Consider the following 26,667-nt stretch of genomic DNA (forward strand, 5'->3'; position numbering starts at 1 on the left):
GTAGGCTATGTTCAGCATTCAGCAGTTGCGTCCCATGTAGCCTACATTTCACTACATGTGCCAGAACGCCCCATGTAGGCTACTGTAGAAGGCAATGGCTTGCACAAGGGGTGAAGTGTCTTGTGTGCAAAAGTAGGCTACGTGCAGCCCAGAGTCCCTTCTACAATTTGGCAGTAGGCTACTACAAACTATAAACTTTGCCATGCCAGGGTGATAGGCTGTTTTGTTTTCTACCCTGCCCTGAAACTGTCTGAGCATGCCACATTGGGATAGGGAGAAGACTAAACTACTTTTTTTCCAGCCCAGCAGCATTAAATTAACCTCAGAAAGTCATATTCAAAATAGGCCAACTGATTCTGCTTTAACAGAGCTCCAGTGGTTGCAACAAGTGGTTTGATGGACAGAGCGGTTTTCAGCAGTTTGGTTTTCATAAGATCGTCTCGACACTGACCCCCTGCCCCATCTACAGTAATATGAGCCCAGTTTTCTGGCAGGCGTAGGCTACTGTGCGGAAGAGAGCAGAGCTGATGCAGTCTGCACTGCTTTCACTACCCGGTCTGTATGGTCCGCAGGTTTAACTGCGCTGCCGCAAACAGCACCAGCAGCTACCCACGTAGTAGCACACTGCCGAAACGGGCAATGGCCATGAAGTAGGGTTCACGGGCATATATGGTAAACCTGTGTAGTGTTCGCTGAGGGATTATTTGATTATTATTTTTTTCCTGGAGGTGTGATATCGCAGCCATGGTGTGCTGTCAGACTCCCAGAAGAAGTTTACGCTGGGGCGACTGGGGCTTCGCTCCTCTGCTGGCTGCCGCGCTGCTCAGTCTTCTGTTCGCAGGGATGCAACAAACCACAGCTTTTCCCTCCTGGAGGTTAGAGGTATGCTGTGACCACTTCATAATATGTAAGAACTGTGACTGCAACTGTAAACTCCAATGTATTGTCTGGTTTGTAATTATTAAGTTTATCGTTTCAAAAGACACAACACCAAACTCCATTCAAAAATCTGTGACTTAACATTTACCCTACGTTTCTGTGAAGCTACATAGCCTACTAGGAATGCTAAGGCTTGAAATATTTTTAATTAGGCTATTAAAAGCCAGTTTTCAGTTCGGCATATACAGCAATTACTTATGTCAAACAGTAACTAACTTTTAAAGTCAATTATAGGCTACAAATCCTATTCACTTGCACTAATAGTTGTAGGCTAGTTGTGAACCCAACTGTGGAAGTTTAAATTATATTGAAATAAAGTGATACATGGTGGATCCTTTATACCCCGAATTCACCAAAAGTATATTAGAGAATTAACCTGCCTTATCATGTGTTGTACAAGTCGTGTATATTTGACAGTGAGTCAAATAAAATTAAAAACCAACATTTTTTAGTGAAGTATGGTCCTCAGAACGACAGGTTTCAGGACGAGGTCAGAACTAGAATTAACAGAGTCAACGATTTTTCAAAGTAGCCTAAGCATCCCTCACACAATTTTCCTTCACTGTTATCATGCTGAAGTTCTGCATAAGAAACTGTCCATGCAATTTCAGTCATTTCTCCGGTTTCTTAAAACGTTGTAGCCTACATCACATAAAGTCACTCGATTATAGCTTAGCCATGGCAATATACATAAGAGTACATGCAGAAGTTTGATGAATGCCATAATTAGATTAGGCAATGGAATGGATGACTTGTACAGTGAATTGGATAAATGTGTTCCTCCAGACTGCCACCCACCCACTGTGATACAGAGCTGCAGGGATAGCTTTATGTCATTTCCTTTGCCACAAACTCAATATGTGTCAATCAAGAACACTGCTGTTGAGAATTACATAACTGCCTTAGATAAGCTTCTTGGCTAGCAGAATGAATTACAGCATAAGTAAAAGACACATTGGAGCCTAAATTGATCAGTTAGTGAATAAAGTTAGGTCACAATGTAGTCAAAGAGCATTGTTTTCTTTTATGTATACTGAAAATAATGCACTATTTGCATGATCAAAATATGTATAAAAACACAAAGTATTAACAAGCAACACTGTTTTCTATAAAATTTTCAATGTTCAGAATATTTGACTTTGTTTAATTATATACAGAAAATATCCTTTGTTAAATAAGGATATAAATCATAATCCGTTTTAACAGTCTCTCTGGGACTGAAGTTAAACTCTTCCAGACTAGCCCAAGGATCTTCTGGGATTTGTCCTCAGATGTTTTGCCCTCAGAGTCAGCGCTCCACCACTGGCTTCAAGGTTTAGTCTAGCGCGTTTGTTCGGCCCTCATGGTTTATGGTTCATCTCTATTTGTGCCAAAAGTGTGAGATTACATTTGCAGTGAATATAACAAGACACAACACCAAAAGAACTGTGCTGGCCTTACTACGTTAAACACCTCATAAATCACAGACTCCAGTGTGTTAGCTGAGGCCAGGAAAGCAACTGTTGTATACAAAAAGAGACCAGTATGTATAATACAATACAGAAACATTATATTTAACATCTGAGCAAAAAAGGCCATTCAGTTCAACAGCAGTCTGGGACAGTCTGCCAGACTGCCTGCCCCTGTTTCACTATTTTGGTAGGAAATGAAGGAAGTACTGCATCTATTTGTCTTGACTGGGCGAAGCAGGAACAGGAACCAGAGGATAGGGTGTAGAATACAAAGTGAAGGGAGTGTCTTTGATGTTTGCTCTCCATCTTCAGTACTTTTTCCCAGTAAGAAAACATGCACTGGAGCATATGTTGCATAGGTCTACCGGTTGTGACCGAGTGACTAATTTGAATTCATTTTTGTGTTCTTAATCAAATTCATGAAAATAAAAAAAAGATTTAAAAAACAGCAAAATGAGTATAATTTTGTAGCCTGGAAATCCAGATCCAAATCCGAAAGATGAAGGGTCTGGCAATGAGTAATGAAAATGGCCCAATTCGAGGGGCGGCACCAAGCATGCATTTGAAAATCTCACTGCACGCAATTGGATAACACTACGACCAACCACAACAATACATGGGGTGACATATCCAAAGCGTACCCATACGCTTAGCTACCAGCGGAGCTAACTGGTAGATTAAACTCTTGCCGTATCCGGTCGGCAAAACAGCAAAAGGAACGATTTGAACAGCATTTGAGCGCCGTCTTCTGTTCCTCTTTTAGATAAAAAGCCAAGTCTAACTCGTTCACTGTAGCGGCCAAAGCCATTTCAAACAACTGGTGTTCATTCGTAGCCATCAATGTTTACTAATGACTTCGACGTCGCAGCGCTGTCGTCATCTGTTTAGCTTGCCTCTGGTCCGCCTATATCAGATACACCGATGTGATTGGTGCAGCTCGGCTACAAGGGCATAGTTAATGAGCATCATTACTGAATAGAGCTCAACAGTGACTGCCCACTTGTTTTCGTCTCTGTCTCCGGAAGTGTTTTTCCCCATTCAATTGTTTCATTGACGTTTCGAAAATTGCTAATATAAAGAGTTTTAAGTCTGGAACCAAGCCAACCAGCTACGAGATGAATCGTGAGCATAAAACATTTGATTCGGTGCAAAAAAACATTTTGAAAACGGCAAAAAAGGCAAAGGTACAAGACCGTGTACAGAAACTATCATAGACTTCAATGGTAGAAGCTTGCTCTAGCCGTTCGCGGTTTCGCAACGTTTCTATGGTAACAGCGAGTTGGACCAATCAGAGACGTTGTTGTTACGCTTAGGATTGTGGGTAGTGTAGTTTTTCTCCATTAAATCGTGGATAAAACATGTTTTTCTTAAAACAAGGTTGATTTCATACAGACTTCTAGCTTCTACAGTAGCAGAAACCTTCGTTTCACAACCACGCAGCTCGGCGTCAGTCTACCTCGGATGGTTTAGACATTATGACTGATATTCTAAATCCTTATGGAGAAAATCAATGGGATTTTTACTTCTGGAGTCGGCTGTGGGCGGGACTGTTGAGGTCTATGCCAGAGTGACTCGCTGAGCAAATTCAAATTGTGCTCTCGCGAGAACTCTGGATTTCCAGGGTAATAATTTTGTAGGCTATAGCAGAAATACGTTTTTCTTGCTCTCGTCTCCTGTTAATCATCTTGCGACCCAGAGGTCAGGAACCACTGAAATGCCAATTATTTTCATACTAGTGTATTAGTCCTAGTATGGTATGATTGTACAGTATATACCATCAAGGCCTTCGTATGCTTTAAACAAACTAGCTCTTATTATGTATCGTCTGACCAAGTTTACAGGCAAAAGCATTTACAGCTGTCTGAATGGACACACTTAAGGTGACAAAAGAGCTGTCATAGAGACGAGTGAGACAATGAATCGTAAAAATGGGAATAACAGTACACACTTTCTGTCAGACTCTTCACGAAGGAATTCCGAGTCTTGAAAAGTGATGGCAGTAGTTGTGTAAAAAACAAAAGCTTGAGACAGCCTACTTTCACACCTCCACACACCTGGCCAAATGCTGTGTAAAAAGGGAGTGTTTGTTGGATTGTCTTCTTTGAAAGAACTTCAGATTCCGAAAGGACATTTTTCAACGCTGTTAGACAATCGGACACTAACTTAGTTTGAAGTATATTAAGGCCTTTACACTTCTCACTGCAACCTGTATGTTGTTGGCAGGCTCTCTTCGTATCTTACACTTGGTTTACAGTTTTTACACTTGTCAGTCTCCAAGCACGTATAAGGTTAAAACATGTAACTTGCCCTTTGTAAAGAAATCAACATTTAAGGTACATGGGCGGTCGTATGTAGCTTCAGAAGTTCTTCAGTTTTAATGCACATTTTCTTCAATCCTTCTTAAATGTATCAGTCAGGACAAGAAGCCTTCCTGCTGTCAAGCACAGGCCAGAATCGACTTCCAAGTGTTGGAAAGTGGATTTATTACTTAAACCCATCTCCATAAAAAGTTATAGACTTTATCAACTGGTGCGATCACTATTATGGAATATCGCAGCCAAGGAAAACCACAACTTAACTTCAGTCAAAGAATATTTATGAAAGCACTAAAATGCAAAACACCCATAGTCGGCCTTTCAAAGCAATAAAAATATCGTAGAATCCAGGTGTGATGATTTGGAGTTACACATCCCCAAAAGGGACATCAGACACAACCTATCTGTGAAAAGGCTCATACTTTATGTTTGGAAAGCACTTTTACTGCTGACCACTTCCCGTTTCCATAAGATGGAATGCCCTAGCATGAAAATCTAGTACGTAACATACAGATGCAAGGCACTGAAATCGCAGCAACTGAGTGCAGTTGTAATTGTCAAGATTACAAATGGAGTTCAATGCCTGCAGCTTCAAAAGTCAAACCCTTTCTGTGGCTTGTAATATACATTCAACTGACAAAAAAAAAAGAATGTATCTTATTGATTTTTTTTTTTTTGGAATGTTGATCCCAATAACAGCTTCAGATGTTCCTTCACTTGAGTGTGAGGTGATTAATTAAAGGTTTTTCTTTGTCCAAGGAAGAAGCTTACACCACTGTGTTGCTCATCGGGATCCGCAAAGAGGCCCGGTCACAAGTGCTTCACCTCTCCAGGAACAAGCGCTACACCCTCACCCCGGAGCAGCTCAAATGGGACAAGTTCAAGCTAACATACAAGTATTAATTTGCAATTCTTCCTCTAGTCAACACAACAGCAAAGTACAGTTGTAGAAAATGGAAGAAAAAAACAAACTAAATAGCTGAAAAACAGCATAGTGAGTTTTCAGTTAAAGTAGGCATTATCAAATGATGTCAGACTGTTGGTGTGGGTTAGCAGCACCTTAATGGAATTTTTTACCCCAGATCCAATGTTCTCTCTGGAACTGTGCAAAGATGATCCCATTAAGTCCTTTATAAATAGATTGGATTCAACCAAAGAGGTGTAATCAATGGGTTTTGGTGAACAAACTTTAATGGACAGTGGACCAAAATCATCGTTCCTGAGTTAGTAAAACAACATCTTCATCTCTTCCATATTGACAGTGGATGATACCGACTGATCACTATCTGATTCGTATTAAAAGTATCCATATCAGTCCAACCCTAGCCGAGATATAAGAGAATATCAAGTAATGGAGCTGTTTGCAGTGCTTGTGGGAATTCTGTCTGAACAGTAGCCATTGTGTTTTGGCAGATTCCTCTGCTGTGGAAGAATGTGTGTAGAGGCCAATAATAACCACATAATGCTGTTGTTTCTGAGCAGGTTGCTCTCCTACCCTACAAACTTGATAAATGCCAGTGACACGCGTCGAGGCATCGCCAAGGCTTTTGGCATGTGGAGCGACGTCTCACCTTTCAGCTTCAGAGAGGTGCCAGCTGACCAAGAAGCAGCCATTAAGATCGGTGAGTACTCTGCATGTGGCTGCATCAATCCCCGACAGATGTTGCTTTGCTCCCGAGCTCCAGACTTCTGCTTTGTCGTCACTGTTTTTTTCTCTCTGTGCTGTCATCGCAGAAATGTCTTTGCCTCCAAACATATTAAATCACACTACCGCGACTATATTACCAAGCTTATATTCAGCATGATTCATAATTCTAAATGAAAAAAAAAAGAAATGCTTAACAACTTCCATACATGTGTCAGCCTATGGTAAAGCAGTCTAAATTGTGCTTTATCTGTCCCTGTGGGTGTAAACTCCAGGCTCCTGCGTATATTCTCAGTGACAGTGAGAGGAATGGTTGTCATCCTGTGGGGTGAAGGCTGAAGAAAGAGCTCTGTGTTTTGTACCCCCCCCCCCCCCCCACTCCCCGCTGTTGTCTAAACAGAGTGAAATAATGGAGTGAGGGTTTCCCTCCTCGGCTCTGAGGTATGTCTCTCTCTCTCTGTCTTGGCAGGCTTCTACCCCATCAACCACACGGACTGTCTGCAGTCCTACTTGCACCATTGTTTCGACGGCATCACAGGAGAATTGGCTCATGCTTTCTTCCCGCCAACTGGCGAGATTCACTTCGACGACCACGAATACTGGATTCTGGGAAACATGCGCTTTAGTTGGAAGAAAGGCATGGGTCTTTATCATGTTTGTTGAAACTGCTAATATTTAACCCATAAGGTGATGGATGCAGCAGACGCTGAGCTGGACAGCTCGCGGGGTGCACGGCAACTGAAAGAGAAAATAATCAACAGTACCTTTGTTGCAGGGGTTTGGCTGACGGATCTTGTCCATGTGGCAACTCATGAAATTGGCCACGTCCTGGGACTCATGCACTCCTTGGACCCGAAAGCTATAATGCACCTGAATGCAACTCTGACGGGGCGCAAGCTGATCACACAGGATGAGGTGTGGGGTTTGCACCGTCTCTACGGTATGTTCACAATCCTTCTTACTTTTCTACCAGAACATTAATGGGAAAGCTCTCCTTTAGGGCTTCGACAATTGATAATACATCTGACAACATTGTCAGTCATCCAGGACACAGGATGTCTAGTAGTAGTAAGTAAAATTGACTTATTTGGTTTTGAAGACATTTTGCAATTCATCCCAGGGGAACCACTGAAGCCTCTTGAATAAAATGGAAAACATCCTTAAGACCTAAACAGCAAATCCAGTTCTCCTTCTGGGATCAGACTACATAATAGGTCTGATGGCCCACCCTGACAGATGTGGGATGTCAGGAATCAAAAGAGTTGTCTGTAATAGTGGAAGCCAACTGGCGCAGCATGTGATGAACCTCACAGCAGTTTGGCAACTTCTGCGAGTTCCATGACGTTGGCGTTAAGCGCTTTACATGCCAAAGCGGAAGAGGAATGATGTTGTTGGTGCTGTCAGGTGGAACAGGGAAGTCAGTCCCTGGCACCATCTTCTCGATCACCTGCACATGGAAGTCATGAAAGACGGCAAGCTATGATTGTCTCTCAGCCAAGTCAGGGCAAGAATTCAAGTGATGGCTTCATCTTGACACCGTGACCATCTCCAAAGGCAAACATATTGTGTGGTCTGATCCCAGAATTGTGTCTAGATATACTTGTGAAGAACCAGCTGTACAAAAACCTTTAATCCATTTTTGGCCACAATCAACCAGAATGTAGACTACAGCGTTTGTCTTTGACGACACTGAACGTGGTATTAATGAATGTTGTATAAACTACTCATGAGTCATCATTAGCGTGTATTATGGTGAGTCATTTTCATTGGAACAAAAAGTAGATCGGAGATCCAAATTCCTTTGCTGCTGACTTGTCTGATCCTCCTCCTCCTTCTCCCCCTCTCCTCCAGGATGTTTGGACCGGTTATTTATCTGTCCGGCCTGGGCTCGGAAAGGCTATTGCGACAGCAAGCGTAAACTGATGCAGAAGCACTGCCCCTCCAGCTGTGATTTCTGTTACGGTAAGATGCAGCAGCAAAGCAGCAGCAGTCTAGGGGGAAAAAAAGTTTTCTCTCAATTGAGCAGCGCAAGAAGCTGCTGTGAACCGTTTGCCAATGGAGCAACGGGAGCCAACAGCGTCCAGCCATGCAGAGCAGCGATGGGGGTTTTAAAGAATCTGATTTGAAGGGAGATTACACTTGCCACTGGAGGAGTTTGTGTTTAGTTCTGGAGAGTACCAGCATCCCAAGGGAGGAAATGTGTGCTTTAGCCCAGAACACTGACAGAGCAGAGCAGGTACCCATTAATTGCTGTCTCCACACCAAATATTGATAACACATGAGCAATCTGACAGCCTAAGCCACTTGAGGTTTATTGTGGGACGTACTGGTGCTCTGGTCTCCTGTTGCACAACAGGAAATGGCTCCACTTAACCATCTCAGCCCTTAGATTGTGGCTTTCTGAGATTTTTGTCAGCAACAAGGGACAGTGTGGAGAGAGGCAAGAGGATACGATTCCTGGCTCGCAGTAATCTGTTCCTCATTGTTGATTGGGAGACGTTGTACGGCTGTGGAAAATTCCTAAGTGATTCCAAACCGCTGGAATTTCAGACTGCGGCTTGAGGGTTAGAGACACACAAGGTCAATTTGGATTTTTGCGGCATTAACGAGAGCGACTGTTTTTTAAGCAGGCTCTCGAGTTGATCACAAGGCGGCCTGTTGTGTTTGTCAGAAAGCAGATGGGAGAGATTATATTGATAAGACATCCGCGGCGCCGGCAGGTCAGGGGTTGTGAAAAGCGTATTAAGTGTTTGAAGTGATAAGGTTTGTCTCAAAAAGTTTGACGGTAATCAGAGTTTCAGGGAAAGTCTCCAGACGATAAGTAGTTTTCTTCATGATTGGTCAGGATCATTTTAAGATCATTAAGGCTCTTAACTTTGGTGTGTCTTATTTTGGAGCATCAGCTTAAGTGTTTCTCTGCAATCCTCTTCAGAATTTCCTTTTCCCACTGTGGCTCCCACCGCGACACCCCCAAGGACCAAGCACAAGCTGGTCGTCGAGGGCAAGACGCTCACTTTTCGTTGTGGGAAGAAAATAGCATCGAAGAAAGGCAAAGTATAGTGAGTATCTCTCTCTAATCTGTTATCAGTCCACCCAACCGCAGTGATGCGACCGCACGATTTCCACTGGTGAAATGTAACAAAGCACATTTACTCAACTACTGTACATAAGTACAAATTTGACGTACTTGTACTTTACTTGTCTTTTTTTTTTCATGCCACTTTCTACTTCTACTCCACAACATTTCAGAGGGAAATATTGTATGTTTTACTCCACTACATTAAGCTGACAGCTTTAGGTACTAGTTACTTTACAAATTAAGATTTTTGCACACCAAACACATGTAGTTATAGTTATTATAAATTAAAGTACCCAATAATATTTGGTTACACTTTACTTGAAGGTATCTACATAAGAGTGACATGACACTTGTTTATAATGTTCATGACAATGAACATTATAAACAAGTCATAAAAGTTTATGATATAACGCTTCTGTCATTAAGTGTCATTCGGTTTTTGTCATGACAAGTTAGGGTTCATGTGTTCATGACAGTGTCATGTCACTCTTATGTAGATACCTTCAAGTAAAGTGTTACCCAATCTTTATGCCTACAAGTAAAGCTGAAATGATTAGCCAAATAAACACCTAGTTGATTGACAGAGCTTTTTTGATTGTTTCCAGTTTCTAAAATGTGAGGATTTTTCTGCATTTTTTGACTGCTGAGTACTTTGAATACTTTTAGTACAGTTTTCTGATGATATTTGCAGACTTTTACTTGAGTAATATATTATTTTCAATGCAGGACTTTCACTTGAAACAGAGTATTTTTTACAGTGTGGTATTAGTAAGTACAGGATCTGAATACTTCGTCCACCACCGATGATTTCACTGAGAGCCGTCTAACGTCTGACTCCTGTTTCAGCTGGTACAAGGACGGCGAGCTGCTGGAGTTCTCTCACCCCAACTACATCTCCCTGAAAGATGACCACATTACTATAGTGGCCAACGCCATCAACGAAGGCACGTACACCTGCATTGTGAAGAAAAAAGACAAAGTTCTCACAAACTACTCATGGAGAGTGCGTGTGCGCTTCTGAAGGCTTCTGCACAATCAACGGGACGCATTTACACATACGCTCACAAGGACACCTCATTCACCATGGGCACATATTTCGTCTTTCCTTTTTCTTCCGCAAACAACTGTCTATCGTTGACTGCAATTGTGTAAATGCGTCTTAATAGGTGCAAAGAATAAATGTTCAGTGACAAATAGTATTCTAGTGAAAACACCATCTGTGAAAAGATGTTCATGACAGACGTTGTGGTTTCCATTATATTTGGTGATGAAAGATTCTTGCAGCATCAGTCAGCTGTTTGGGACAATACGGTCTACTCTGGGTTCATCAAGCCTGGATTTCTTCAAAGCTCTTGCTAAAGCAGTGGTGGTCCAAGGCCACCCTGGGGTTCTTGAGGTGCTCCCAGCAAAATGGGAACTAATTAGATACCACTGTAGTTTAATTCAAAAGATATTAGCTAAGCAGGACAACGCATGGCAGTATCTTCTCATAAAATAAACACAAAATATTCCACTATATGTCCCTGAGAAAAAGTGCCATCCAAAAAAACATCCATGTCCCTAATGTGTTTTGGTTTAGGGGGCCTAAAAAACATTTCAGAAGCCCTTGCTTAGATGAATGCCATTTGAATAAGTTACACACTGACCAAACTAAACTACTACAGCCAGAATAAGCAATGTTGTCTACAGCCTTTGGAACTATTTGGACCTTAAACCACATATGGAACACCTCAGACGTCTAGCTTACTTTACTAGGCTCGCAGTGAAGCCAGCCGTCTGCCCCCAGAGACCGAGCAGTCAGTTCCACTAGTACCTCTCCTTCCAAGCTTACTCAACACATCAGGTGTAATAATCTGCAGAAAGGCTCCGGTTGGGGGGGGGGGGATAGATACAACTGATTAATGAACCTTTCCATTTAGTGCTGGCTCTAGACGTCCCAAGACGAGGGTTTTTTTCTGTGTCTGTTCCTGTGAAACCATCCAGTGGTCATGCAGGGAATGCAACTGTACTGTACTGTTTATTTTTCTTTGGCTCAAAATCAGAGAATTTATTGGTTTAATTCTGAAGTTGCAGAGCCATTTAAAAACAAAAGGCAGAGCAAAGTCTGGGCCTCTTTTCCCCTGAAAGAACAAAGTACAGAGACAAAGTGTGCAGTGCAAAGAATGACATCACTTTTGGACAACTACCAAGTTGGGTTCAAGGCTGGATTTTTTTTTTTTTTTTTTTTTTTTTTTTAGGCACGACTTCCCTTAATTTTTTTTCTCCTCTGGCAGTGTGCGGTTGTGTTTGCATAGCTTGGACAGAGTTTATAAATATAGGGAGAACGGCAGACAAAACAAAGTTTCAAACTTTATTTCTAGCAAAAACATCGTCCCCCTGTCATCAAGTGACAGTCCTTAGTAAATTTCTCACATAATGCTGGATGGAAAGCACAGCCAATGCTGCATCATTATACAGTAGCTCAGGCAGCCAGGAAATACCAACCATTTAGAAAATCTGGTCCTCTCTCATGAAGTATAAAAGGGAAAATAAAACAAAAGTCAAACATGAGAGCTAAAATTCTAACAAATGTATGGTTGCGTATCCTATTTAAGAGCTAAAATGGACACATTTAAAATGGTGAAATGGCTTGAAAATACAGAGAACAAGCCGAAAAGTCGAGCAAATATTCTGGATATTCAACATCTTAGAGCCACCAGTCTTGCTGTGAGACAGTCCTGACTATTTGGTAACAGTTGTAATTGATCAGATATTGATCTGGTTTACAGCTGTAAACCAGTGACACCGTCCAAGTCCCAGAATTGTTTGCTCCCGACAGCCAGGTATCCTGCAGTTTTGGGCTCAGAATTTGAGGCTAAATCCTGGACCGACTGCCGACACTCCCTGGTTGCTGGTTGTCAGGTGGAAGCCTGTGTCTTTGAGGTCGTCATCGCCCTGGAGAGATTATGGAAACCAAGTTAACTCATGGTTAATGGCTGGAGTCCGTTTCAGCCCTCTTCCGATATCACAGTTTCATTTCTTACATATTTATTATAGAACTGATCAACACTACACTGCTTACCTTTGGAAAACACTTAATACGAGACATTTTGATTGTATTCCATATAAGTATGCATGGACATGTTTATCATTGATATTATTATAGTTAGTATTTTCCTGGTTTTTAATGTTTCACAAGCTTTTTCCACTTATACAAGAATAAAGCGGAGATAAACAACTAATACCTTTGGCAGGAAATGGTCTAATTTGTTGGTAAGACAGCAAATATCAACACTAACTTTCATTGAAAAACATCAGTATCAGCCTTAAGCTTCTGGGTGGGTAGGACCACTGCTGAAAACATTAGGGACTAAAAGGTGCTCATCATGGAAAACACAAGGAGGAAATACCCGGACACAAAGGAGAAGCCTGTAGGTCTGTAATCTATTTAACACAGACAGCGTTCAGAAAGCCTGGTAGCTGTATGTAATGGAGAAAGTGGAGTCTAATGTCCTTACCAGGTGACTGTAGCCCAGGCCTCCCTCGGGTGGACGAGGACTGGTGCCTCTCTTCACCCTCTGTTGCTCACTCTTGGCCGGCCAGGTGGGGAACATGGACGGCTCGATAGGCAACGGCGTCTCGCGAAAGTACTCGTGCTTGAGCCCCTCGTCCGATAAAATCCTCTTACTGGGGCAGTAGGTGAGGAATCTGGAAAACAGTGAATGACCGAGTTCATATGGTCAGCTACAGAAGCACAGGTAACTTAAAATGTAGCTTAAATTGTCGTGTGGACCTTTATTCTTTATACACAGACGTCTGTGTTTAAAGATTGTAAAACTACATGTTGAATTTATTTAGGTAAAGAGGTAATCTGGTTCCAGTCCCGAGTGGCTGCTCTCATCTTTATTACCAATCGAGGCATATCTGGCATTTCTGTGCCAGTGCCAGAAAAATAGTGACATGGCAACAATAAAAACGCAAGTAGGGATAACATTGATGAAGCTATACAGGTTTATGTAATTTAGATGCCTCTAGCAGCCAATACCACCAACTACTTTTGTGTTGACTAAAAAATGATGGTATGTTGATTTGCAACTTTTGAGGCAGATGGCTGGCTTCAAATGAACCCCCGCAGAGTTTAAATTTAGTTGTATAGGATGTAAATATTGGAAAAGGATGTGCTATGTGTAGGAATCCCTATATTAAAAATATAGGTCTAGTGGTGTGACTTTAATATCAGCTGTATTAACTAAACTACATCTAGACAGATAATCTGAACACGAGATGCAGGCCTGATATGAGGGGCCAGTGGGTTTGTGCAAGGAGTCCTAATTGGTTATGACAGGATCAACACAGCATAATGGGGAGCTGTTTAATTGTGATAATTGGCGTGCTAACTGTCTGATTCATATCTTCCATGTGAGTGGGGGCAGTGTAGTAAATGATTAACACCAGCCTGAAAAGATTTGATCTAACACATTGACTTTTGCTTGTTTTTTAACAATACTGGCATTGAAAGGGACAATCCTCCACTTGCGTCCACATCATTATTGTTTAGGAATTCCAAGAATGTGCTCTCTTCCTGCACCTGTGAACTTACTCCTCCTCAGCACCCTAAGGACCCAAAGACCCTGTTGGTTTTCATTCGAGCTGTACAGACTTGTTTATACCTGAGATACGAGGGGATGGAAACTAACTACATAGGATAGAAAACCAACAGTATTCTGGGTCTTGAGGCCCCGCATTTTATGGTTAACCATACTATGGCACACCTACAGATTGAAATAGTAAATAAAGCAAGTTCATGTTGAAGCCCTTCCTCAGGTGAGATCCCAAAGGCCCCAATCCTCAAACACTTTCCTAGACAGAGGGGTGTGATATTCCAAACAGCTCTGTGATGTCTACCTGCCAAACTACACCTCTAAACTTATCCTACGCTGCTCTGTCTGAAGCTTTTCAAACCGCACTTCTCTACGTGACCTCTTGAAGTCTGAATCTGTCCCTGGGCAAACGCCTCGCCAGTCTTCTTTTCTGACAGCTGGAAGGTTTCAGCTGCGCTGAACAGGTGCCAAACTTCCATTAAACCGTGATCCCTCCACAGTGTACATGCTGTTGCCATCCGACCAAGCAGTGTGGTTTTCATTTACAGGTGTAGGCAAAAAGGCTTTGTGGGTGGGTAAAGATCTAAGAGGAGAGCTGAAAAGCTCGTCTCTGCTTTTTGCAGCTGCTAAACAATGCTGATCGACGGAATGTGCAAGAAAGAACTATTACTCTGCGTGAAAAGGATTTTCCGTATTAAATGTGTTTTCTAAAACATTTTCCTGTAGTGTGGAGCATCACCATGGTGAGTGTGTGAAACGAGGATGGACTCAGGGCTGGAACCGGACTGCTGCCTAGGCACGTTGATGAATTATCAGTCCGCTACCATTGTCATGTTTTAAGTCAGCTTGCCAGAAATGCACTGACTTAATAAAGCGCTGGAAAGAGTAACAGAATTTGACAGGGTATCAATGGGTTCATCCAAGTAAGACAATTTCCACTGTAGGAGTCATGCAGATTGTTACTGATATTAGTGACTTTATGCGAATTTTGTCAGTCAAATACGATTTGGCTGTTCAATACGAATATTCGACTATGCGTTCCTTTTTTTCATAAAGAGTACCTAGAAACGCCTCTTTGAACTGTCAGATCTGTCCTGTTTTTTCAACAGGATTTGGCAGGACAATTAGGGTGACATTCATGTAATAAAGTCAACAAGTCAAGTTAGCCCTCTGAGCTAATGCGTGCTGCTAACTACTGTAGCCAAGGGTAATAAAAATAAAAACAGCCCTAATTGCGATTTGTCTTTCATTGATATTGGTCTCCGGGTTCTATCAATAATGGATGGAAAATAACACAATATCTATGTGGAGATTTTGGAAGACCAATATTTTTGACCTTGAAAATTTGTCAAACTATGTCAACTAACAATAATATGATTTAAAAAAAAAACCCAACAGTTTAGTTTAGTACTTTTTAATACGTACTTGTCATTTTCTTTCTAATTTACTGGAACAAATACGCTATGGTGTACTCATCATGCCGCAAGTGGTTTGTCAAGAACACAGTTATCCATCCAGCTACACAGTCACATGCACACACAGAGAGAAAATGGTTGGAATACCTCAGACTGACTGTAGTGTAGTTAAGACGCAGTGCAGCCTGTGTGAGGTGCAATGTTGTGTATTGTGCGTGGAATAAGAAGAGCACAAGAATCCTACTTGTTCATGAGGTCAAAGCCTTGATCTGAGAGCAACGCTCCAAAGCGCTTTCGCAGATTGTTGTAGGGATACTCTGTGAAAGTCATCTTCTTCACAGCAGGCAGCTCGCTGTAGCCAGGCCAGATCTTCTCGCTGGGTGACCCCAGATCCTACAGACAACACACATCATTCAGCGGACAGCATATGTTAGCGCAAGTAGAGATGGATATGAGATAATCCCACTTTGGCAAAAAGTATGCATCAACCACAGACGTGGCAATAAACCAGTCCTAAGTACATTTCAATACTTTAATTCATAACAGGTAAAGGCTGTAGGGTGACTTGGGAGGCCTGAATGACACCAGTCCACACGGCTGTCATGCTTTAAGCAGATCATAAGCAGAGATGACCGGGGCCAACCTATTACCTCCCCTTAGCTGTGTCCTCAACAGCCTAATTTGTGTGAGTGTGCTGGAGACCAGAGAGAAAGCTCTGTTTTTGAAAGACTCTGAGTTCAGCTCTCAGTACTTTTGCAGCTTCTACCTTAATCTCTGTGGTTTGGAGTTAGTTCCACTCCTGTGTTCCTGTTTGTACTTTCACATATCAGCCTTATTTCACCGTTTACTTTCAGCCGTATCAGAGCTGTACTTTTACTGCTGATGCACACTGAACCTCCTACTGTTCCAGCTTCACATTAAAGGTTTTCCACTTTGTTGCTTTTATGGTTAATTAGCGGTGCTGTTCTTCAAGAACAACAGGTCTAATCAAGCAGACGCTGACATATTCTGTGCTATTTGAATCAGTGAATCAGTTTTTACTATTGCTGCGAGGAAGAATAGCACAAACAGTAACAGACACAGTGAGCAGAGAAGGGCTGCAGGGAACAGCCTGGGTTTGTGACACCTCAAATAAGTTATCGAGGTAAACACCTTTCTGTGCTGTGCATTGGAAAAACACTCACACCGTGCCAGCGCGGCTCGACTAGTCGCGCCCGGTCACGGCATGGTTCCGCTCGACAACCTCCACTACTATGGAAAAACCCTTTATGGCGATCTTCTCAGTTTCATAATAACTTCATCAGCTGGGTTAACGTCTACCAACAGCTCCACCCTGTGGTGTACTAAGGAAGTCCATGCTGACCTCCTCTGACAGATGACACTCAAAAGATTTACAGGCTGTAAACAGAAGAGCTTTACCCTTTATGGTGAGGATTTGCTTAAATTTATAAAGGGAAAATGAGGGAATTTACCTTAAAAACCTTGTTAATTTGGTCGATTTCAGATTTTCCAGGGAAAAGAGGTTTCTGGGTGAGGAGCTCGCCAAATATGCACCCCACTGACCACATGTCCACAGCTGTGGAGTACTCCTGTGGAGAGAAAAACAAACACAGTGGCAGACCGCAGAAACACAAAGTAGACAGTCTGCATGGCAAGCTCCTACGTTGGGAGTCTGTCTCGTGTGTGAAAGTGGATGTGCTCTGATGGGCTCCTGGACCTCTAACGTCTGGCTGTGTAAATCATATACTGTGAAACTCAAATAGTGTTTCAGTGGTATTTGGGTTATAAACTAGCCTCCTCTTGGAAACCTATCTTAAATCAAATCAATCAAGATGGTGTAACCACATATATGAAAAGTACATCACCTTAATTATTTGTAGTTTCAGTTATTGCATAGGTATTTCATCTGGTTCCTGTGAAGCGTGGAAGGAGTGTGAGGTTGAATTCTCACCTTGGCTCCGAGCAGCAGCTCTGGTGATCGGTACCACAGGGTCACCACTACAGGGGTGTAGGGCTTCAGGGGCGAACCATACTCCCGGGCCAAACCAAAGTCGCCAATCTACAGTACAGGACAGTTGGCTCACATTAACACCACTACATTTCATTTTGGGTAAAAGAATAATGTCTCGGCATTTATAAGATTCCTCCAAAGGTTTCATGTTTTGATGTCCCGAAGGAGATCAAATGACCATATACTCCAGTGTGGCAGGGTACAGCATAGTCACATTGGATTTGAAAAATTACAAGATGCAGTGAGATTCATAATGTCTACTGTCAGCTTGCATTTAAATCCCCTGCTGTAAAAACGTGGTTTATTTACACACAGACTTTGTCTGCCGTTAATTTTGAAATTCATGCTCCAGTTGACTTTCAGTAACCATGTGTTGTTTGTGCAACTGTGCTGTATTGCTGCTAGCTCGGGGGAAAGTTTTACATCATCTAAAGATAGATAAAAACTAGGGCTGTCAAAATAACGCGTTAATTTCGATTAATTAATTTGAGAAAAAATAACGCGTTAAAAAAAATAACGCAGATTAATCCATTCCATATTGACATTTGACCCGGAGCCGTTCTAGCCACCATTCGACTGTAAAATGAAGGAACGAGACAAGAATGTGCTGCCTGGATCATTAACTGGAACATTTACTTGTAAAAATGTTCTTCCTGCCAACCCTGGCTACCGAAACCTGGTGCCACTGATATGTCTGCACTTCTCTCTGGTGCTCTGAAGACGATACAGGCAACACAAACACCGCTGCATGTGATGCTAGTTAACACTATACTCGACAGCAGCTAACGTTAGCCTACCGCTAGTTAGTAGCTGCATTAAACATGGTTACAATGCTGAGAGCTAACGCTGAACGGTGTAAAGTTTGATTGTGTTTTACTGTAGAGGACTGTGACTCAACAGCGGGGTGTAACCATAGACAGTATATAAGAATGGACCAACAGATCCCGTTGCTCTGGACGGAGACCAGTGAAGGCCGTTAGAAGCACTTTTCCGGTGAGCGCTGAGCGTTACTGCGCAGCCTCCAACTGAGAGAGACGACGTAAATGTGCCGTGAGCAACGTGTCTGAAAGTTGTAAGTCTTCTGGTAGCTGTGCCAAGAGAAATCTCAATCATTCCCAAGCTTGCAGAGACGGAGAGCGTAGGTATATGTGAGGAGATAACATAGGCACAGGCTAATTATTGCTAACTAAAATGCTAGTTAACATTAGTAATTACACTTAAACAGCTAATGTGAGACGAAACTGCCTGCACGCTTCTCCTGTACTATACGGTAATTCCTCTACTATGCGACAGTAAGTCGCGTGATTATGACACAATCGTTAGCCTATTTTTACAAAAACGTCTGCTACGGAGCTATAACGTGAGGTACAAGGTAATGGAGCCTTTTATACATTGTCGTGTTTCTTTAGAAATAAACAATGGACTAAAGAGTCTTTAAACGTTTCAGATGTAAAGTTATTGGCTGTCAAAGTGGCGCCAAAATGAATGGCAGTCAATGGAATAAAAAGTATCGGTTCAGGCACCGTTAATTATGTATGCGATTAATTTCGATTAATTAATCACAGAGTCTGTAATTAATTAGATTAATTTTTTTAATCGATTGACAGCCCTAATAAAAACTAAAACTACTAAATTCGGTAACAGACATAACTATTAAATTAAATTATGGTGGAAAACAATTTTTACTTGCTCTGGACTCTCTGAGCTGCCCTCACGGACCCCATGGAGAGTAGTTGTTGCCATGGTAAGAATTAACTAGCTAGCCCCTTCAGTTCGCAGGCCCTGAGCGAGAACCACAGTCCTAGCATACCTTGAGGATACCCTTGTGGCTCAGCAGCAGATTGGACGTCTTCAGATCACGATGGAGAATCCAGTTATCGTGGAGATGTCGGACACCTCGCAGCAGCTGAATCATCAGAGTCTTCACTTCACCTGGAAGAGAAACATCGTGCTTTAACAGAGCTGTTGTGAGGCAGAGGGTTTAATGCTAAACCCACGAACAAAGAGAAAAAAAATAAAGACAGAAAACTATTTCTGTACCATTCGACGTTTTACACACACAGTGGACCAGAGCTCATCAATGTCTCACTTTACCTGGGAGGAAGGGCTGCTTCATGGTTTCCATCAAACTCTTCAGGTCATGTTCTACATAGTTCATCACGATGTAGATCTTATCCATATTACTTCCCACAACTATTTCCTAACATAGCAGGAAAAGCACGAGTTAGATTTAGCTAGAACATTTAAGGATGCAGATTAGCCAATACAAGTGTTAAAGTGCTCATATTATTATTATTATTATTATTATTATTATTATTATTATTATTATCATCATATTATTTTGGCTTTACCCCTTTCCTTTGTGTTACATTACTGTGTTAATTATCAGTAAACACTGTTCACAAACTGCTCCAAACAGCTCTATTGTAGTCCAGCCTTTACTTCTGTGACAAACGTCACTTTGTAACACACGTTATAATGCTCGCCTAGCTGCTAGAGTGGCACGCCCTCATACTCTGCAACTGACTAGCTAGCAGAACTTACTGCACATGTTCGACTCCCAACAAAGATGGAACAGAAGTGAGATGTCTCACTCTGTAGCTAACACAGAGCGCTCAACACACAGGGTGAAAAGAGGAGCTGCAGCAATGTGCAGTACAACAAATATATGGTGTTTTCTGAAAATTAAACCACATAAACCTATTCTGGTGCAACCTCTAAATACAATCATGAACCTGAAAATGAGCATAATATGAGCACTTTAATATCTAAATAAGTAATTTTTAGGTTCTCTCACCCTTACTGTGACGATGTTTGGGTGCTGAGCTTTCAGGATTGTATTGATTTCTCTTAAAGAGGTGATGGGGAAGCCCTCCTTCTCCTTCTCCATCTTTAATCTTTTCAAGGCCACAATTTCATCTGCAAACATGAGACCGTTTCACCAATAAACACAGAGGCAAAAAGCAAAAGCAAAATCGACCTACACGTTTATTTTCATACCCGTCTTTTTGTCCTTGGCTCTGTACACCACACCATAGGTTCCCTCTTCTATTCGGTTCAAGCACTGGAATTCCTCAACACTGCGACAACCCTGAAAATCAACAATCCAATTGAAGGCCTCAACATACTGCTGGCTTGCATTAGATGATTACATATACATAAATGATTAGTGGATTAGCTGCAAAACCATCTGCGTTATGTTGGTACCGACCTGTAAAGCAGGCAGATATTTGGGCAGCTCCTTTTTCAGCTCCACCGGTGAAATTGGGGGGGAGTCTGGGATGTAGTTCTCTTCGGGGGTGGGGGAGCGAGAATGAGTTTGAGAGTGAGGCGTGGGGTCACCCTCTCCTGCATCCTCCTCGTCCTCCTCCTCTTCCTCCATGTCCTCACCGCTCTCTTCTGAGTCGTGATCGAACCGGGACTCTGGCACTGTGAGGCGAAGGGTGAAGTCAGTTTAGTGTTGGTAAGTGCATTTGAGCTGCTAGAATTTGGGAATGGAAAGGTCAAAACTCCAGCAACACTTTTAGAATAAAGAACAACTCTGTGTAGTGAGACCAACACATTTTGGCTTGTTGCCTTCATCATGGCCGGGTTATTATAGTAAACTAAAACTAAAATAAGCAGGAAAAAATATTTTTTGTAAACTGAAACTAAATAAAAACTAAAACCTTCAAAAACAAACTTATACTAAACCATATTGCCAGGTTTAAAAATGAACATAAATCATAGTTTTTTAGCTATAATATTTCACTACAATAATAATAATAATAATAATAATAATAATAATAATAATAATAATAATATATTCTTTAACAACACCCAACACAAAACATTACAATTTAGTCGAACTGCAGGACATTTGAATCATGAGAATAACTTTACAAATAAGCCTTTGGACAGACATCACAGGTGACATGTTTACTCACCTGAAGGTATGTGATTTCCATTTTCCTTCTCTTCTTCAAAGTCTTCCACTGACTGCTCCTCCTCACTCACGTCCTCTGAAAGGAAGGAAGCCACTATGTTAGACCTGTGATGCTGTGTAACTGGACCCGCAACATGAGTCACATTAGTGGAGCAGTTTTTGACAGTTTCACCTGCACTCTGCTCAGACCTTCCTGAGCCTGAAACTGACTCCTCTTCGTCTTCTTCGCCCTCACTCTGGCTGCTTGACTCCTCTTCATCATCGTCATCCTCTTCATCAGAGCCGGACCCTGATGCTGGCCAAGGTGAATAAGACACGAGAGCAATTGTTAAAAAAGAAAGAAAAAGAATTGGAAGCAATTCAACTGCAATAGTGAAACTGCCACGTCATCCAGCAGCTGTTGGTTCTGGTGGTTAGGTTTTTAGCACCAGTACATTCCTGCGGTGCTTCTGATCTATAATGACTAACATAAGTGAATGATTATCCTCATTCAAGCTTCCTGATTATTATCAGAAGTGAAAATGTCCTACCAGAGTGTTTAGCCATTTACAACGATAAGAGTAATTGGACAACCCAAGAACTGCAACTTTGTAGGTTATGTAACGCTTTACCGATGGAGGATTCTCCTGAGCTGGTCTTCCTCTCACTGTCACTGATGTCCTGGAGGTCTGCGAGCAGGTCTTTGCCCTCTGGCTTCTCCTCCTTCGATGCTGCAGACAAAACCCAATGTGAGATATGCTCTAACGTATGAAACGTTGATGATCTTGGGGAAACTTGGTCTTTGCACATGCTCAGTGTACCCCCAGGGATCTCCAAGTTAAATGTAGGACATTAAGACCTTTTTAACTACATAGGATAAAATTGAATGCCAACTTCACAGCCACATATTTCACTTTTAAACTAAATGTACCAATTTTAAGGCCTTTATTTTATACTTTTAAGACCCCCAGGGTACCCTGATGATAAAGTTAATACATGATAATTGATGATAAAGCATACATATAATATTGGTAAATAAGAGCTTTTTTTAGAGACTGTGAAATGATAATTAATAAATAAATGAATAAACTCACTCGCACTTTTCCGCGGTTCGCTGAGTTCGGATCTCTCCCGAGGTATGCGGTTGGGACTTCGGCTATGATGACCTTGTTTTGATTTATCCTCATACTCATCAGGTAGCATCCGATGGTGGGACGGCACTGTGGACAGGAAAGTCTCTTATTACTCTATGATGCAGATTTAGCATCACAGCTAACAGGGTTTTAAAACACAATCCTCATGACTGGCAATAGGATAGAGACTCTGGTTGCTTTGGATTTTGAGCTTCAAGAGATTGTTGAACATTTTAGGAAATAATTGCTCTCTTTCTGAGAATGAGATGAGAAGATCAATATCAATCTTATGTCTGTATGTAAACTACAGAGCTGGAATCAGGGCACATTAAGCCTAGCTTAGCATAAAGACTGAAGGCAGAAGGAAACAGCTAGCTTTGCTCTTTCCAAGGTGAAAAACTCACTGACCTTCTCGTCTACCACCTCGCTCTTTGCGTCGCTCCTCAGCCCTCCTCTCTCGATCCTTCAGCTCCCGTTGCTCTTTCTGCTGTTCGCGCAGCTTTCTGTCCCGTTCACGCTGGCGCTCCAGCTGTTCCAGCCGGTCCCTGTGGTCCAAAAAAAACCCAGGAGAATCCAATCGGGGTCTGTCCAGACAACCAAAAGCCCAATCTCGTCAATGTTTGTTTATATTTAGTTTGGGTTGTTAAAGCTTGTCTTACTCAAACATACAGTTGGTTTGTGGCTGCAGCATTGCTCTGGTACCTTCACAGCTGTATTTAGTGATTATTATATATTGTCATAAGATAACTTAGTTGTTGGCTGTCCACCTGAGTCTGCATTGTTTACGTAGGCTTGTTTTAATTTGCTTATAAAAGAAAACACACCTACAAACTTGGACTTGTGTGAGAGAAGTCAAAATAAACTATAGTGATTTTTAACAATTACTGTTTTGTGTGACTTTACTACTTTGGACAGCACATCATAATTACATGTACACCAATAGTACAGCAGCTATAGTTGAATTTTAGATCCAAAAAGGCTTAAACATGTTGGTGAATATAATACTTACTCCAACAAAACATGTTGGAGTAATTCAAAATAAAGGAATAAATACTCCTGTGCCTACACTGATCTAAGCTAATCTAATATGCGGTGCCTTTCCAGGGTCGGAGCTCACCTCTCTCTGCGTGAATGAGCTCTGGCCTGTTCCCTTCGTTTCTGCCTCTCCCAGTCACGCCGGGCTTTGTCTTCCTCCCACTGACGCTTCCTGCGATCATTCTCTCGCTCTTTTTCTTTGTCTTTGGGTCGTACATGTTTCCCTGCTGTAGAAGTAAAACATCATGAGTAGAAGCAGATCCTAAAACATAGTTCCAAACATGTTGTATTCAGCTATAAAACACGTTTGTGTTTATATAATTAAGCAGCATTCCCACACCTCCTTCACCAGAGTGACTGCGATGACGTCTTTTATCTTTTCTCTTCTCCTCCTTTCTGTGGTGAGACTTGTCTTTTCTTGCTATTTGCTGTGGAGGCTTGATTGCTAATGAATCATCTTCCTCGCCCCTGCGTAAATGTAAAGAAAACAGTGTGAGACTCTAAATAGCCAGCTACACTGTGTTGCATATCACTTTGAAATACATGAAATACATACTTTGAAGTTAAACTATTACACGCATACTACTTCCACTTTGAAAATACACTGATGTTAGTTTCCTACAGTTCCAAGGACCTGTCCTCTGTTGAGTCCTCCCGTGTGTACGGGGAATTACGAATTGTTATTTCCATCTTTTGATCCCGTAGTTCTCCTTCCTCCGGAGTATCTCGTTTGGCTTCCCGATCATCCGACTGTGGAACAAGGCCCTGTGGGAACTGTGCAACAAAAGAAGAGCGCAATATGTGGTTAAAGCTAAGAGGACATCATTAAAATGTTCCCAGATAAGGAATAAGAATGTCAATACAAATATTAGCATATTTGGAATGTAGCTAACACTATTCAATGTCTTAAAAAAATAAATGCATAAAAAATGTTTATTGCTCCCACCAGAGCCGTCTGTTTGTGTATGTTTTGGTGCAAAAGCTTCAAAAACAGCAGTGTCATTAAACTCATAAAAGCACAAAATAATAATGAAAATAACAAAACGCAACAAGAATTTTCATCGATATTACAATTATAAGATTAGTAAGAATAAAATCTATACGTTAAAAGCCTAAATTTATTAGACAATTTGCCATTTCTAATCATTTATTTTTAAACTTACCATGGTGAGCTTTAATGGACAAAAATCTTCAACATGGATAAAAATGAGTGACTCGCAATTATTTTTATCCCTGTGACAACATAGGGGTCATATCGGTCTTAAATTAGCTTCGAGATACTTTACATTTTTCTGGCGCTTGGGGTCTGATCTCTCTTCTAATTCTCTTCTGCGTTTTTTCTCCTGTAGTATTTCGTCAAGAGTTTTTACTTTCCAGGTCTCCTTTTCGTCCCCCATCAGCGTCCACTCTCCACCGCCTGCTCCACACACACACATCCAAGACAAGTGTTCATTCCACGTCATTAAAGTTCAGCTTCATTTGAATCATGAAGAGTAAGGCTTATACAGAAGAAGAAAAAACAATACAGTTATAATCGATCCATAATGAAAGACAAACCCTACCACTTGTTGGTCATTGTTTTTTGCCATTTATCATCCATTTTACTTTTATGTACGTTGTCATAAATTGAATCATCATTGGTAAATTTCATTAAAATCTTACAGTTTGTTCCACTGTTACAATATGCACCTCCAGTTTACTTCCTTGGTCAACACAAGGAATCTTAGAAAGAAGGAACATTCATAGTCATTAGAATTCTGTATTGTCGCCAGTCTTTAGTGTCAGTTCTATTGAAGTTAATAGGGTGGGCATGGCAAGTCCCACTATTACCCATCATATAGCTAGTTATACATTTCAGCTTTGACTGAAAAATGCTTCCACAATATAGAAGAAACACATTAACATCAACCGATATTGCTGGCTTACTTCAGCGAAACAAAGTGCAAATGCTAACGTCCATTGAGGTATATACAATTTGGCTATTAGCGCCACCTCCTGACAATTATAGAACTATTATGGATAGAGCTGGCTAACGGTAGCCATCATGAATATTATTAAATATCATTAACAATTTGATGGTTGGTTAGTAATGTATAGCAAAATGCTCTATTACAATTAAATACATGTAACGTTAGAATGCTACAGGTTATACAACGTTATCTATGATCGGTTTACCGAGCATTAATTTAACGGTAAGTTACAACGTTAGCTAACGTTAAAAGGCCAACTGACGCAAGTTAACGTTAGATAGCCCGCTGACGTAGTTTATAGTTAATAAACCGGTGGATAAATTGTAAGGTACCAGCGCATTTAGCGAAATAGTAGATGAGTTAATTACTTAACGTTAAACCCGCTGAGTGTTTTGAGTCCAGCGGTAGGGGCTAACACTTTAGCTAACGTTAGCTAGCTAGCTAAAACTAGCATGGTCGACTGTTGCAACTTTGTAATGTTAGCTAACTGACATTACATGGTTTTCAAATGAACAGTTAGTACAGCTGGTAGAGATATACACTGGAGAGCATATGACTGTGTCCGTAGCTATACCTAAAAGCCTAGGTACAGAAAATGATGCAAATAACCAGCGAGCAGGTGAAATGGTTTTACAAACCTGAAGTATGCGCAGCGGTATTATGGCACACCGGAAGTCTCAACGCGTCAGTAACGTCTGTAAAACTTCCGATGTGAAACAAACCTCCAATCATGTCTGTAAAAAAAAATATAATTTTACAGTCTATGTCTCCAATACAATATAATTTAATACATTACAATAGACAGACATGGCCTCCTTTGTGAGGACCTTGTCTACACTGCTGTGGTCAGGCCATGTTTGGAGTATCGCAATGTCCTTTTGGTGGGCTGTGATAAAAGCCAAGCTGCACTTCTGGAAAGGGTCCAGAAAACAGCCCTCAGGATCATCACCAGAGGTTGCTCCCCACCACAGCCACTCCCATCTCTTCAGAGCAGGAGGGAGCCGGCAGCAAAAAAAACAAAAAAAGTGATATAATATTCAACCAAACAACATTTTCATGCAGGAGAGGGAGTATCATGAAAATCTGCAAAACTTTTTGCTTTGCAGTCCATTATCTGCACAGGATGTGATGATGAAACCGGAGACAACGCTTAAATTGTCCTTTATCACTGAGAGTCATATAAGACAAGC

The 26,667-nt window shown here is 41.5% G+C and overlaps 2 protein-coding genes across 10 annotated transcripts; one reads left to right on the top strand and one right to left on the bottom strand.

Annotated features, from left to right (window-relative positions):
- The first annotated feature begins 496 nt into the window (after window positions 1-496).
- mmp23ba (matrix metallopeptidase 23ba) lies at window positions 497-10,666 on the top strand. Of its 3 annotated transcripts, XM_031286245.2 has the most exons (8): window positions 499-882; window positions 5,465-5,601; window positions 6,188-6,327; window positions 6,820-6,987; window positions 7,126-7,290; window positions 8,202-8,312; window positions 9,283-9,409; window positions 10,276-10,666. In XM_031286245.2, exons 1-8 carry the CDS (start codon window positions 745-747, stop codon window positions 10,448-10,450), a joined length of 1,161 nt encoding a protein of 386 aa, XP_031142105.1. In that variant the 5' UTR covers window positions 499-744; the 3' UTR covers window positions 10,451-10,666. The 3 variants fall into 3 exon arrangements, with proteins under 3 accessions (XP_031142106.1, XP_031142105.1, XP_031142108.1); XM_031286246.2 differs by lacking the exon at window positions 8,202-8,312 and having other exon boundaries at window positions 497-882; XM_031286248.2 differs by lacking the exons at window positions 499-882; window positions 5,465-5,601 and adding an exon at window positions 1,997-2,007 and having other exon boundaries at window positions 5,906-6,327.
- A 1,099-nt stretch (window positions 10,667-11,765) lies between these two features.
- cdk11b (cyclin-dependent kinase 11B) lies at window positions 11,766-26,189 on the bottom strand. Of its 7 annotated transcripts, XM_031286242.2 has the most exons (21): window positions 25,846-26,033; window positions 25,170-25,229; window positions 24,794-24,924; window positions 24,130-24,281; window positions 23,848-23,975; window positions 23,590-23,734; window positions 22,881-23,056; window positions 22,434-22,559; window positions 21,972-22,070; window positions 21,533-21,655; window positions 21,362-21,436; window positions 20,647-20,864; window positions 20,436-20,526; window positions 20,233-20,354; window positions 19,530-19,635; window positions 19,246-19,367; window positions 17,376-17,483; window positions 16,897-17,013; window positions 15,669-15,817; window positions 12,927-13,116; window positions 11,766-12,363 (listed from the first exon to the last, which is right to left on the bottom strand). In XM_031286242.2, exons 3-21 carry the CDS (start codon window positions 24,902-24,904, stop codon window positions 12,271-12,273), a joined length of 2,451 nt encoding a protein of 816 aa, XP_031142102.1. In that variant the 5' UTR covers window positions 24,905-24,924; window positions 25,170-25,229; window positions 25,846-26,033; the 3' UTR covers window positions 11,766-12,270. The 7 variants fall into 7 exon arrangements, with proteins under 7 accessions (XP_031142102.1, XP_035863871.1, XP_031142097.2 ...); XM_036007978.1 differs by lacking the exons at window positions 25,170-25,229; window positions 25,846-26,033 and adding an exon at window positions 26,116-26,189 and having other exon boundaries at window positions 22,881-23,017; window positions 24,142-24,281; XM_031286237.2 differs by lacking the exons at window positions 25,170-25,229; window positions 25,846-26,033 and adding an exon at window positions 26,116-26,189 and having other exon boundaries at window positions 24,142-24,281.
- Between the last annotated feature and the right edge of the window lie 478 nt (window positions 26,190-26,667).

This window comes from Sander lucioperca, chromosome 12, assembly GCF_008315115.2.
Source record: "Sander lucioperca isolate FBNREF2018 chromosome 12, SLUC_FBN_1.2, whole genome shotgun sequence".
In the NCBI taxonomy this organism is placed as follows: Eukaryota; Metazoa; Chordata; class Actinopteri; order Perciformes; family Percidae; genus Sander; species Sander lucioperca.

Coding starts and splice junctions, on each gene's coding strand:
- cdk11b (XM_031286235.2), bottom strand. CDS start 24,904: ATGGGGGACGAAAAGGAGACCTGGAAAGTAAAAACTCTTGACGAAATA. Junction 22,071..22,433: donor CGAACCGCGGAAAAGTGCGA/GTGAGTTTATTC, acceptor TTTTGTCTGCAG/CATCGAAGGAGGAGAAGCCA. Junction 20,865..21,361: donor TGGAAATCACATACCTTCAG/GTGAGTAAACAT, acceptor TTCGCCTCACAG/TGCCAGAGTCCCGGTTCGAT.
- mmp23ba (XM_031286245.2), top strand. CDS start 745: ATGGTGTGCTGTCAGACTCCCAGAAGAAGTTTACGCTGGGGCGACTGG. Junction 6,328..6,819: donor AGAAGCAGCCATTAAGATCG/GTGAGTACTCTG, acceptor CTGTCTTGGCAG/GCTTCTACCCCATCAACCAC. Junction 8,313..9,282: donor CAGCTGTGATTTCTGTTACG/GTAAGATGCAGC, acceptor AATCCTCTTCAG/AATTTCCTTTTCCCACTGTG.